Source organism: Melampsora larici-populina (assembly GCF_000204055.1).
Source record: "Melampsora larici-populina 98AG31 unplaced genomic scaffold MELLAscaffold_21, whole genome shotgun sequence".
NCBI lineage: Eukaryota > Fungi > Basidiomycota > Pucciniomycetes > Pucciniales > Melampsoraceae > Melampsora > Melampsora laricis-populina.
This window is the reverse complement of record NW_006768785.1, coordinates 937,496-952,036: the sequence shown is the minus strand read 5'-3', so window position 1 is coordinate 952,036 and position 14,541 is coordinate 937,496. Positions and strand designations below refer to the sequence as shown.

Below are 14,541 nucleotides of genomic sequence, written 5' to 3'. Positions count from 1 at the left end.
TTCATCACTTTTCAGCCATAGACTCTTTTCGTTGGAATTCCAAAAAGAGATTTGGTGGTCCTGGATGACTCAGACCAATCAGATGCCTCAAGATGTACTGTCCCTTGTACATCAAAAAAGCTTTGGTCTCTCAATAAAAAATCCAACCTATAAAGGTGTTTCAAGTTTAATTTATTTAACATAAAATCAACATATTTTGAAATTTGGAACACCTAATCATTCAGGTGATCTGATTTTTAGACTCATAGTACTTACAAACCGTCATTTTGTTTGTAACATAAATACACAAACCCCTCAAACTTGTAAACCCCTTACATATTATTATGATCATATTGATGACCAACTCACCAAACCTCCTAAATAACTTTCCATATGTAACACATACCTTCCAAGCTTTCCTTCTTTTAAATCCCACTTCAAATCATAATAATACTTTTTTGAGAAATTCATTAAAATTTAAAATACTTCAAAACACAACAACATATACCAAAAGATTTCAATAACAAATAAATACTTAATAATATAATTGAACAAAACAAAATCCTACTTGTTTTTTTAGTTGTTAGTAATTAACTCATACAAAAAAACTTATAATCGTCACTAAAAAGACCTTATAATCAATTGAATCACCATTTGAAAATACATTTCTTTTACTTCAAAATCTTTCATTTTCATTTTCTTACCATTTCTCTTCATCTTCATACATTTCTTTCCCTTTCTTTTTCCTTTTTTCATTCGAATCTTCATTCTAATCTTCTTTTAATCTTTATAAAACACTCAGTTGGCTATTTTTTTGAAAAGAAAAAAGCAACACACATCATCATTTAGGATCAACAAATCTTGTGGGGAAAAAAGTTTACAAACTAACTTTTCTCAAAAACCCTTCACGAGTTTCAAGTTCAGATTGATTTGGATAAGATAATTGAAAATCATATCTCAAGACCAAAGTAGAAATGATCATCTAATCAACAAAAAAAATGTTTCCAAACAAAACAGAACAAAAAGTAAGATTCTGATTTACTTCAATTTTCTTTAATATATCAAGTTGTTCTTATAAACTCACTTGTAATTCCAAAATAGCTACATTCCTACCAACACATGAACGAGGTCCAAAACTAGACATCAAAGACAAAAATATTAAAATTCAAAACTTGACGTCCTTGATCTTTATACATGATAGCAAAAATCAAGTTTAGTGTAATGGAAATTACGTACCTAAATGGCATAAAAGCTTTTTCAAGTTCTTTAGCATCTGGTTCAAGCCATCTTTCCGGACGAAAGTTCCAACTAAACGAAAAAAACCACAATTTCAATACATGCACACACACACAGAGAGAGAGAGAACCAAGAAATCCATGATCACATACGGGTCTCCCCAAACCTCAGGATCATGATGAATTTCATAAGAAGGAACCGAAACAACGGTTCCTTTCTTAATGAAAAACCCTTTAAAGTTTAAATCATTAGCCATCAATCTAGGTAATCCAATGGAAGAAGTTGAATGTCTTCTAAGTCCTTCATTAATACATGCATTTAAATATTTTAAATCTTTACAATCTATAAATTCAATCACTCCTATTGAAGGATTTTCGAATTTTGTATTTAGTTCTTCTACTAGTTTTTTATGAACGTTTGGATGTTTAACTATCCACCAAAGAATTGCACAACTTGAATTCGAGCTGGGAAAATAAACCAAAAACAAAACCATAAAGGCAGAACATCATCAGTCTCTTGCTGATACTTTAAACGGATAGAGATTTAAAGGAAGCATGAAGTTTACGTTGTGTCACTTCCTGCTATTAATTGGGTTAAAGCTTCGGCCTAGAGGTAAAGTTCCCATTCAATTTTTCATGAGCCTCTTCATCTTTTATGGTTCTAGATGTTCAAAATACTCTATGCTTACCGTTAGTTCATCCCGACCCATCGGCTGTCCATTTGCGTCTGTTCCTTCTTGTAATCGAGCCAAAAGATCTTTTCGATCTTGAGGACCTCCTTCTAAACGCTTCTTGACTCGATTCCGAGCAATCTATTTAATCCAAAAGAAATCCATTCATCCAAGCACTCATCAACAAGTTATTTTCATCACCATTTCTCTAACAGTCAGGCTTATCAATCAAGTAATCACCCAAATAAGATAAGAAATATAAAAAGACATTTAGAAACAAAACGCTTACACCAGCTAAATTTGACACACTAGTGGCTCCACGTGCAAACCAAGGATCGAGATAAGGAGTGATTGGGCGAATCCAAGAAGGAAGACAACCTTGAGTCATACTATATTCACCACGTTCATTTAAGATTTGAACAGCAGGTAAATGTAAAACTTGATCATGACCATCATCTACTTCCGCATAATCTGCAGCACGTTGGATCATCCCAAACGGTTCACCAAATGCTAAATCACCTATTCCAAACCACAAAAAAAAACAAAATCAATCTTTTCAAAAGTTTTTCTTTTTTGGAAGATTTGAATGAAGAATTTTACCAATTATATCGAAAGCTAAATAATTAAACCAAGGTAAAGAATCAAATTCATACCAATCAATCGATGGTTTTTCAACTTGATCACATAATCGATCCCATTGAATTAAGAATTGATGAAGAGTAGAAGAAATATAAGGTTCGAATTCTAATACGTTCTTTTGACTAAACGTATTTGAAATTAACTTTCGTTTACGAGTATGATCGATCCTATCTCTTGTATTCTAAATCAAAAAAATCAAAAAAAAATCAGGAAAAAAGTTGGATTGGGTTAATTGAGGAAATCCTTTGAATTTTGGAGAGGAGAACTCTTACAAATAAACCACGATGGATCGAAACAAATGCGTCATCTTCAGTTTGAGAATCATACAATCAAATCAGTCTTTGGATCTTATCATTGATCAAGACCACTTTAAAAGATTTTTTGATATGTAAACTTCACTCACAAAATTCACTTTTAGTATTTCCATTTCCATGTCCCAAAACAGGTTGAATAGCATCTTTATCAGCAATACTAATTTCATCAGGAGCTATCCTAATCACTCGACCTACAAAAACCAAAAATTCACTTTAAAAGATCTTAATGGAAATCAAAACTTGAAAACTTACCAAACTTAAGATGAGCTTCATGAATCGACAGATATCGTTTTCCATTTCTTGAAACTTTAGCCAACCAAACCCTAGAAAACTTAGCCAAGAATGGACCTGGATAAGACTTAAGTGAAAAGTAATCAAAATAATAACAAAACAAATGATAAAGAATTATTGAAATTGGTAAATAAAATATGAACAAGTTGATGATGAAAATCAACATGATTTTTTCTTGCTTGCTAGTCTTTATATGGTGAATTGAATTAATTCTTTCTGGATCAAAAATCTGTGTCTAGACTCCCGAGAGAAAGTGTCTTATAAACCAGTTCTCGATTGATATGACTGTTTCATCTAATGCTAATGTTAATTCTAATGTAGCTAGTCCATTCAAACATATCTTATACTTGATTGCTGTGAGATTAACATTACTAATGATCTGATGATGATCTGTACCAAACTTCATGCAACTTTCAAACAACACTTCGGATATGCAAGTCACATGTTTCTTAAAATTCCATGATTTTCCTTTTCTCAAACGAGCATCTTTACACTTACAAACAAATTTCGTAATTTGGAAAGTTTTGAAAACCGTTTCAAGTTCAAATAAACTGTCCAAGAATACCATAAGGGGCCAGGGCTCAGTGTCAAATTCAATAAGATGTCTATCTATGTCCTTACTCTTTAGCATCACATCTGGAACTCTAACTCATCATTTTGGTTTCCAAATGTTTCCTTCCAAGACTCTGCCATGAAAGATACGTCTGAAGAACTGAAGATGTACAACAACGTTATCCTTACTGTTCAGAGCGTACAAGCCTCAGTTTAAGCCTTGCGGGGATATGCCATTTCAGGCATATGACATCACAAATATCCTTCCTCTTTACTTGAAATAACTGAATCTCAAGAAAACCAAGAAAGCTTTAAACTTGACTTTTTTACTTTTTTGGATCTTCATTTCAACAGTTCAACTTGTTGATGAAAAAAAAACTTACGTACATAACGGTATAAACTCTTTACAATTAAAAATGTTATGATAATGAAAAAGAATGATACATAAAACTTACATTAAAGAACCCGTCTTTCCAGTTCAATGCATTAAGAACCCAAAAAGATCTTTTATAATGATAAAAAAAAGTTTAAGAAGAACAAGAACATTGAAATCCAATCCACTTCCGATCACCCACTTCCAAAAACCTTTGAACCCTTGGATCACTTTCATCAATCTCTCCATTAATCAAACCTAAGATCAGGTTGATCAATTTAGGATCTTGGATGATTTCTTCCAAGATCCATTGTCTAAGTATAAACTTGGGATTCAAATCATTTACATCAATCGAATGATTTTCTTGTTTTCTTTTGATAAAGTTGTGGATCCAATCTTTCCATCTTTTGAAATCTTCTTGTGGGTTTTGGTTTTGATTTGGATTTGAAAAGGGTGGGGTTGATAGTTCAGTAATATATGTGGTTAATTCGGTTTCGGTTTCGATTGCATTCGGTTTCTCTAAGTTAGGTAAATGGTTTAATTTCTTGATCGTATTCGAATAATCTAATTTATCTTTCATTAAATCCAATAAAGGTTTAATGATTTCTTTATGATCGGTTGGTTTTAATTCTTCTAAACCTAATCTCTAAAACCGTTTTTGTGAATCAGATTCAAAACAAGTCAGTTCTCAACTCAACTCAAAAAAGAAAGAAACTTAATTCATCACCAACTTTAATCATGATAGAATCATATTGATGTAAATAAATTTCATCAAATCCATCCAAGACTTTCAATACCTCAACCTGACCGATCTCCTTAACCTTTTTCCTAAATTCTAAATCATCCTTCATCAATTCCACAAACTCTTTCTTCTCAAGATCATCTTTTTGTAATGTTTCAAATCCGATCCATTCATTCAAACTTTCACCTAATTTCTTTAAACTAAACTTAATCATTTCAGGTTGGGATTTGAAATCATATCGTCCATTCTCATCTGATTTATTACAAATATGATTCGGATCATAGATGTCCATGAATGCATATGGTCCAAAATCAATGGTGATCCCTAAGATACTTACGTTATCTGTATTGATCACTCCGTGCATCTTTTGAATGATGAGCAAAGATCAAATTCAAATCCAAATCCATCAGTGAAAAAAGCTCATGTTGGGTACCGAACAAAGAGATAAACGTACGAAACCCCATGCTTGCCAAGCAGCTACCATCATAGCATTCCGAATCATAATCTCTTTAAAAACTTTTAATCCCAGATCGGGTTGATCTTTAGAAAACCCAAAGACTTGAACTCCCACAAATCGGATTAAGTCCATCAACTTCTTCCAATCTTCTCTAAACCTAAACAATTCGAAATTCCCAATCCTAATCCAACTAGGTGCTAACCTACTAACGATCGCTCCACTCTCCATGCTTTCACGTTGGACTTGTAGGTTTGATAAACTGATCAAACTCATCGATCTTGAGGTAGGAAATCCATAGAGCGAATGAGAAAACTCGGTACCTAGATATTCACGAATCGAGGACCGTAAGACGGCTAATCCATCTGCGAATCTTGAGAATGGAGTTCGACCGGCTCCTTTTAATTGGAGTTCAATTTTGGGTTTGATTTGATGAGTTGAAGGAACAGTAGTTAGATTGAAAGCTTGGTTAAGGATTGATTCGGTGGTCGGAGTCGAAACTGAAATTTCAACCCAAACACATCAAGTTGACCTTCAGGCTGAATCTTGAGAGAACATCAGAAGAAGAAAGAAAACAAAGAAACGTACGAATCGAAATCGCTCTACCATCACCTAATTGACCAGCAAAGAAACCGAATTGATGACCAGCATAAGCTAAACTCCAAGGACCGAATCCTTTTTGTTTAATCAAATCTTGGTCCTCAACTTCTGTAAGATGTGAAGGTTTTGATGATCGATCAACAGTTTCAGGTAATCTACCTAATACGATCTCACCACTCAAAACTTTAATTAATTCGATTCGTTCTTCACTCGATTCATTGATTCCAATGATTAAGTTTGGTAAACAATCTTGAATAGATTTATAAGATAAACTTAATAATTCGGGTGAAAGGGATTGAAAAAGGGTTTGACGAGCTTGACTTGTGAAACCTAGAGGAGTTAAAGATTCATGAGAGTTTGATGTGATTTTAGTTTGAATTGGATGATTTGGATTAGGTTCGAATTGTGATAGATATGATTCAATTTCATCTAATGAAACTGATTCTGGTTTTGATTGAGGATTTAAATAAGTTTGTGGAATTTGATATGGAAAGGAAATAGGTAAAGGTGTTACAAAACTAAAGGTAGCATTAACTTGACGAGATCTACGTAAGTTTGATGGTTTGATTGAAGTTGAATTATTGGATTGATGAATTGAAAATAGTTTTGAGATGGATGGTACGATTGGATCAGATGAAAGATAATGAATGATTGAAGTAGAGATTGGTAAGTTTAAGATTGATCGATTGCTAAGTTGTTTCATCTTGAATGAATGAAGTTAGTTTGATTGGTTAAAGAGTTCATGTGTGATGAAGTGTGCTTCTGGTTTGAGTTGGTTATCTTTGATAAATCGTTGATAGTCGATTGCTGTTCCAGATGAATGTCTGATCATCAGTTGTTGCTGTTGGAACATTGCTGTGGCGGCCCGTGGTAAACCGGCATCCGGCTATTAGGGTATACAAAGTTGGTTCTGGAAAACACAACAGCGGTGTACAAACCTACAACCCTAACTTAACTAAGTCCCTCAGTCAGACACTTGATCCTCGCAGGCTTCGGGTGTCTGTGGAGGGACTTATGTATTACCGGCCGGGCCTGGTGAGCGAGCAGGAGAATTCTAACACGCCTTTAGGATTATTTTGGCGGAGAGTTTTTTTGGCACCTCATATTCTCCCACTTCCCCTCAATCAACCACCGTGCTCTTTTCTACTGAAGCTACCTGTGCTTCTTCCCAACAAATCTGCCTATTCATATTTTCTGAAACTCCCTCTGACCCTGCTCTAGTTTGCAAAGTAGTATTTCAAAATCTAAATTTGGTTTAGGGACAAAACCCACCTTCATTTTGAAATAAAACCAAACCATTTTGGATGTTGGTCCAAAACCCTTAACAAATTTGTGTTCGTCTGATCAACGTCGCCTCACGTTTTATATTTTTGGCAACCACCAACCCTTGTCGTATATCAAAGTCATGTCTCAATCTCAGGATCCATCCGGAGATTGTGTTGGTCCAGGCTCCTCGCAAGTGTCTTTCAAAGCAATACAGCGTATTCTCCTATGCATAAGCTCTAATCACCTTAATATAAAAAGTTTTATCAAAGCTTTTCTGTCGTCGCAAAAACCCGAACTGGTGAAAGCTCAACACGTATGGGGCTCCAGTGCAGGCCTGCCTTCAACCGAGAGGATACTGTGCAAAATACGAGATGTTCTATTGAAAACAAAAGTTGGTCGTAAGTTTTGGGAAGAATGGGTATTATCGCAGGTTGGTCTGCGCATGGGTTAAGATTATCCTTATTTGCAAGCCGTCAAGCTGATGGTTTTTGTGGATGTAGGCAGTTTTATTAGTCAAGAAACAGCATCCACCATGCGGCAAGGTGCCCAAAGGCTTCTACATTGATGCCTCGGAAGTGACACCATCGGATTTCGATCATGGCATTGTATATGAACGAGACATGACACTTGAAAAGTTGATGCCGTTTCTGTTCAATTTGATACAATCAACCTTTACTCATAGTGAGGTGGAACGAGTACGCGAGGCGACCGTACGAAAGGCGCGATTGGAACAAAAACAGGCTGGTGGCAAGACTCCGTTGGAAACACGATCAGCTATTGATGAAAACATTGACATCAACTCAGATGATGAATCTGAAGAAAACATCCAACCTGGATCCCTTCCTGTTGCGAGTCTTGGTGGACCTGGTGGTTCAAAAGAGGATGAGGAATATATTGACAGATTGAATGGCTACGTCTATCGCAAGTCAAAAGATCATCAAGAGAATCGAAAGACTCGACATCGCTCAGTAAGTGTTACGTTTCATATTACTGGTCCGGACATTCAATAAAATTTATGATTATGATCACTGATTGTGTACCAATTATATCTAGGTTGCACGAACTATTTGTTCCATGATTTCAAATGTCTGTAATCGACGTGTTAACACACTCCAAGTGGAAAACGGACTCACTATGCTGGCGTGCGGCGTATCTGAACAAGTCTCAACGGTTATCTCAACTATATTGGCCTCTCGGTCAATCGGAGGACAGCAATCAATGCGTTGGAGCATCTAGGACAAGAGTTGAAGAAGAAGATAGTCGATGTCATGGGAAAGGATACTTCGCTAGCACCATTCATTACGCTGGACAACATCGACTTCCAACAACACATCCATACTTCCACTGTCGAGCGAGAGAGCACAATGTGGCATGGGTCATGGGGCTATATCCATCAACCAACAATACCAGAAGGTATTTCAATCAAGGCGGAAGATTTCACGTCTGAGAAGTTGAAGGCGATCTTGGACGAATCACAGACGAAACCTATTGATCTTGCCAAAATTCTACCGACTCCGACCGAGATTTCAGACTGGGAACTCACTCTCAAGTCGCAAATTTCAGTAGCTCTTGTCAAATATGTTGCAAAACCCATCGAGGGCAAACAAGTTCCATACCAACATCTGCCCGCTGTGCGACCCCTTCCGGCCAAGAAACCAGACATCATGATGCTCAAGATGATGTCAGCTTTGGATAACTCGACTTCAGGGGTAGGAGAGTTGTATAATTCTGTATTAAATCAGACTGGTTTGTCAAGAGAGAAGTATGCTAGTCGTGCGCAAGTCTGGGAGGGTGATTTGGGAACAGCACGTATAGTTGCAAGTGTCGTCGATGAACGAGATCCGTGTTCTAGTCCATCCGAGAGCTTTCAGCATATCCTGATGATTCTCGGCGCTGCACATGTATTATGGAATATATCTCAGGCAATCCTACTTGAGCACTGGGGCGACCATAAGGATGTGAAGGATATGGGTGCTTGGAGAGGCATAGAAGCCCTTGGCGGCAATTTTGAAAAGCCCACCAGCAAGAAAGATTTTACCGCAATGATCCGGTCAATGGAGCGGCTTCACGAAGGCTCGATCACACTTTGCATCCAGTAAGTCTAACATACCATTCTTACCATCAATTGTATCTTATTTTATGCTCTATCGCTGATATAGTTGTTGATATATGTGCAGGAGAGTGATGAATCTGGATGTTGAAACTGTAGGAAAAGAGCGAGTTAATATGACACCTGAGAAGATGAAGCTTGTTATAGATCAAACATACAATGAATATTTTGGGCCAGAGGCCATTCAGAACGCCAAGAATACCGCCGATCAGAAACACCTTTGATTTCTCCTACGACTGCAAGACTTCGCTACTGTCATTGAAGGATCTCGATCCATGTCCGCTGGAGATGTTGGACGTATGATACACGTTTGGAAACGCTGGGCTGTAATTGCTCATGGAATGAAACGTCTGAAGCACTACGCTAATTATCTTCCACGTTTGATAATATTGCTCACTCAAACATTACCTAAAGACATAGCAGACGTCATTATAGCCAACTTACTGGTTTGCCCAAGTGGGCGTTGTAGAACTTATAACCCAACAAGGGTTATACAGAGCTTAAAGAGGATAATCTACTAATAAAATGACTAGTAGAAGTTATCTAAGGACTGCTCTTCTAAAACAACACAATCAGAAAGAGCTCTGTTGTATTGAGTACTGATAAGGCACCAGAGAAATATAACTTCACACGTAATTTTAACTTCAAAAGCACACTTTGTATTACTATCAACACTGCTATAGTGTTATTCCCAATTGATAACTGAAAAAAAATAAGCAATATCTGATTGATATTATTCCCAATAAGTCTTTATGACTATAAAACTAAAGTAAATTTCTCTTTATAACTGTAATAAAGGGCGTATTTAAGTGAACAGGTACTATTAAAATAAGTTTATGATGATAAACAAAATAATAATGGCGTAAATGATAAAGAAAAAAAAAAGGGGAACAACAGTCCCAAAACCCTCTCAAAGTATATATAACAATGTACTAGAACTTTTACAATGGTCAACAGCCTCAAAACCAATCAAATCCGCCCAAAATTCCCTAAAAACCCTATGATGACGCAATGTAATGGTTTTGTTACTAATAAATGATGTAATTTTCACAGCTAAAAGTGATCAATGACGCAATAATATGATGTACAGCACTTCTTATGATGAATACAGGTGATTTTTTCCTTGTAAACTAGCTGAAAACCAATTTTTGAGATTACGAATTTTTTCAGATGTGCTCCAATTTTTGATTACTAAAGTGCATCTTGTAGCCCACGTGTTACTGATCATTTCTGACACCTACATGACCTACTTCTGATGAGTGATGAGTAAGATATTGAGTTGTGAAGTTAAGGTTTTTAGTGTTACATATGACTTGTGACTGTAAATTCGAGATTCACACCAATTCTTTATTTGCCTTATAACTTTTTACACACACCTCCGTTACTAATGATTTAAAGTTTGTACATTATGTAATCCACTCTTCTGCGTTGAATGAGCCATCTATCAACCTATTCTGACGTCATTTGACATATGTAATTAGCTGAAAACCTCCATTTTCCACGAATTTCACCCATTTTCTTCACTTTTCACAGCTACTACTATCTTTTTCTTGCTCATGTAATATGACATCATCATCTATAGCCTTAAAAATCCCGGAAAATCCTCTTGGCAACCTTAAATTCCATCACTACCACTATTACACAACCAAACTACACGTGTACCTCTTGTTTATCAACTTCGAAAAAAGTGCTTTTTTCCTAATAACTTCTGTTTCTACTTATCAACCTTGAAGATTAAAATTGTCATAGTATCATATAATGTTGTTCTTTCATATTCTAACCTCATAATACCCATAACTTTATTTTTACTAACCTAAAAACCATTTTCCAACCTTTATACCTATAATTTCGAATTTTTCTTATGTTTTTCTTTCTTTCTTTTTGTAATAAATTTGTAAGTAAACTATAATGATCTTAATATATAATGTGAAATAAAATGATGTAATGTTGACCTAATGACCAATATATAAGCCTACAAGAGCTTCAATTGATCAAAAACCTCCATTTCGAATTTTCTTTCCTGCTGAATCCTGCTAATAAACTGGTAAACTGGTAATTGTGAATTTTTTAATTGATCCCATAAATTGATCACCACATCCTCCTCTTCTTCCAAACTGCACCCAGTTTATCAATTAAACAATTCAATTAAACACTCCAAATCACTAAATTCTCGAATTTTCCTTTATTTCCAATATGGTCAACACTGTTTCACCTTCTGCAGCTTCACCTTGTGTCCAATGCCGGATGGTAAACTCCTCCTGCCACTATCAAATCAATCCTGCTTGCCAAAGATGCCATAGTCTAGGAATAATATGCTGTAAGTCCAATTTCTTTCTTCTATTTCTTTCTTCTTTTCTTTATAATAAGTTTCAATGTTTTTATTTAATTCTTTTACTAATTTTTAATGTCTTTTCTTTATTTAATTTTAATAGCCTACCCCTCAGCGCCTTCATCCAATAATTCACCTGTACCTAATTCTCCTGCCAACAATTACCCTCCACCAAACACGCCTAATACTCCTATCAGAATAAATTTCCTTAACCCTTATAATATTAATTTAAATAACACGCCTTCAGCACCTGATTCCCCTAATCCCTCTATTACTTCATCAATTGAAACCAACTTTACTACATCTGATCCATTTTTTGAAAGATTATATGAACATAACCTGGCGTGGAAAACTGATTATATAACTTATCAGAATTGGCATTCTTGGAGGATCCTGGATGATACAATCAGACAATTTAAAGAAGCAGGCTTTGAAGTTCCAAACATAATTAATAATCATTATCATTTGTTGCGTGCACATTCTATAGCTGAGTATGTTTCAAGAAGGGGTGAAGATGAGTGTTTGACTGTAGCAACTTTTATTCCATTCCTTAATCATGCTGAGCGTGCAAATGCTGCTATTTTATCCCCCTACAGTACTCCTTCTACCAATCCTCCTAATACTGAACCTCCTCTAATTAATTATGTTAATAATAGTCCTCCTGTAATTCCCGCTGTAAATTCTCCTTATACTGATTATAATTATTCTGAATATACTCCTACTATTTATGAACTTCCAAGCTGGCTTGATCCACGCCTTTTCCCTTCTTCTCCTTAATTTTTTTTTTTTTATATCTTTTAACTTGTACATTTTTAATCTTCTTTTAACATTTTAATATAATTATTATACTGATAACTAGTGAAACATATCCTTATTTTTTTTTTTTTTTTAAATCTTATCTTATATTTTTATTCTGGTCTTTTAATTCTTTTAATCTTTTATATATATTTTTATCTTTTGAAATTAATAATATTATTAGTGGTAATTTATACTTATAATTGCGCCTCTTCCTCTTCAATGCCCACCTCCTCTTCTTCTGCTAATATTGCCACACCCCTAGGATAAAATCTTTTAACATGTTCAGCAGCATATTTTCGCGATAATTGAGTTCCATCTAACTCTTCTAGAATATAAGCACCTCCCATATGTTGTTCAACTACCTTATAAGGCCCATTCCATCTATTTTTAAATAATTTTCCCCATTGAAATTCTAAACTTTTGTTATAAGTTAATACCAAAGTTCCCTTCTCTAATGGATTTCTTAATCTATGCGCATTTTTCTTGTCCCAATATATAATTCCATCTACTCTTGCCTTCATCATCTTTTCATAAGCCTTCTTAATTAATTCTTCTCTTCCCAATAATTGTTCCATTCTTGCTTTTAATAAATCTTCTCCAGTGTAAATAATATCCCAATCAATACCTAAAAATGTCCCAGCTTCCAAATCCACGGGTAAAATTGCTAGTTGATTAAATAACATCTCATAAGGAGATAATCCAGTGGTTCTTTTCGTGGAAATCCTGTCTGCAAATAATACTTGAGGTAGAAATGTTTCCCAAGAAGTCCCAGTCTCATCACTTAATTTTACCAAAGCTCCTTTAATATCCTTATGACCTCTTTCAACCATTCCTTCTGACTGTGGCCAATATGCCGTGGATTCCCCTAATTTTGATCCTGACATAGCAATTGCATCTCTAAATACCCCTTTAAATTCAGAACCTCCATCCACAGTAAAACATTTAACAGAACCATATCTCATTAACCATTCTTTAGTAATAAATTTGGCCACTGTAGGTGCTGTTAACTTCTTTAAAGGTGCAGCTTCTACCCATCCAGTTAAATCATCTCTAGCTATTATAGCATAATTATAATTACCCGCCTTAATATGAATTGCATCCAAGCTCACTCTTCCAAATAAAGTACTTTCACCAGTTGCCCTTCCCATTTCTTTTTCTTTCTTTGAACTTTTCTTCTGACATATTTCACACGTCAATACCCAATCTCTAACAAATTCCTTCATTTCAGGCCACCAGAATCTTACCAAACATCTTTTATAAGTCTCCTCAATTCCTCTATGTCCTAATTCCTCATGTAATTTCTCTAAAACAAACCTTTGTCCTTCTAAATTTGAAACAACCAATCTTCCATAAGGTACTCCTCTTTTCTTCAATCTTTCATTTTCCATGTAATAAGAAGGAGCTCTATTCTTAAGCCTTTGAAACTCATCATCCAAGCATCCTTCAGGTCTTTTTAAAGTTGTTAAATACTCTTGTAAATACTTCCAAACACCTTCTTGCGCCCAAATTGTTCCACTCTCTTCCTCCTCTTTTTCTGATGTTAAATCCTCATTCTGCAATTTAAAACTTTCATATACTTTAATATCTTTATCCTCCTCATTAAAACTCTCAGCTGAATCTGAATCACTTCCACGCATTCTTCTTGATAATCCATCTGGCATTCCAAAGCTTTTAGCATGTTTATGAACTAAATCAAATGAAAATAATTGAATGAAAGCTACCCATCTTGTCATAGCAGCATTAGGTAAACTTGGCGTGTTAATCATCTGAATTAAAGCCTTTGCATCCACTTGTAATTCAAAATGTTGACCCCATAACTTTGTTCTGAACTTTTTAAGAATCTTTGCCACGCCACATAGCTCTAATTTGGGTTGAGAATACCTTGATTCCACCTCAGTAAATACTTCTGATTCATAGAATACTGGCCTGACTTCCCCTTTTCCATCCGCTTGCATTAATACTCCTCCAGCTGCTATATGACTTGAATCCACGGCTAGAATAATTGGACTTGCTTCTTCATTATAATCCAAAGCTGATAATATTATATCTTCCCCAACAATCTTCTTCAATAAATTAAAAGCATCCTCACACTCTTGACTCCATATAAACTCCACTTTTAATCTTGTAAGCCTTCTTAAAGGTGCTGCCAAATAGTGAGCCCCGCCACCTTTCAGACTCTAGACGCAAT

General features: G+C 35.3%; 3 protein-coding genes across 3 annotated transcripts; 1 reads left to right on the top strand and 2 right to left on the bottom strand.

Moving 5' to 3' along the window:
* Positions 1-743: 743 nt before the first annotated feature.
* On the bottom strand, positions 744-3,295 carry MELLADRAFT_36399 (uncharacterized protein; the record flags this gene model as incomplete). Its single annotated transcript, XM_007410601.1, has 12 exons — positions 744-785; positions 869-961; positions 1,064-1,115; positions 1,216-1,287; positions 1,368-1,679; positions 1,781-1,821; positions 1,904-2,026; positions 2,175-2,404; positions 2,486-2,705; positions 2,797-2,831; positions 2,928-3,023; positions 3,079-3,295. The coding sequence occupies 12 exons, from the start codon at positions 3,293-3,295 to the stop codon at positions 744-746; spliced, it is 1,533 nt and encodes a 510-aa protein (XP_007410663.1).
* Positions 3,296-4,208: 913 nt separating this feature from the next.
* MELLADRAFT_87524 (uncharacterized protein) lies at positions 4,209-6,553 on the bottom strand (the record flags this gene model as incomplete). Its single annotated transcript, XM_007410600.1, has 4 exons — positions 4,209-4,700; positions 4,786-5,160; positions 5,251-5,750; positions 5,839-6,553. The coding sequence occupies 4 exons, from the start codon at positions 6,551-6,553 to the stop codon at positions 4,209-4,211; spliced, it is 2,082 nt and encodes a 693-aa protein (XP_007410662.1).
* Positions 6,554-7,255: 702 nt separating this feature from the next.
* Positions 7,256-9,450, top strand: MELLADRAFT_107092 (uncharacterized protein; the record flags this gene model as incomplete). Its single annotated transcript, XM_007410652.1, has 5 exons — positions 7,256-7,546; positions 7,617-8,084; positions 8,170-8,258; positions 8,279-8,967; positions 9,326-9,450. The coding sequence occupies 5 exons, from the start codon at positions 7,256-7,258 to the stop codon at positions 9,448-9,450; spliced, it is 1,662 nt and encodes a 553-aa protein (XP_007410714.1).
* Positions 9,451-14,541: the final 5,091 nt, after the last annotated feature.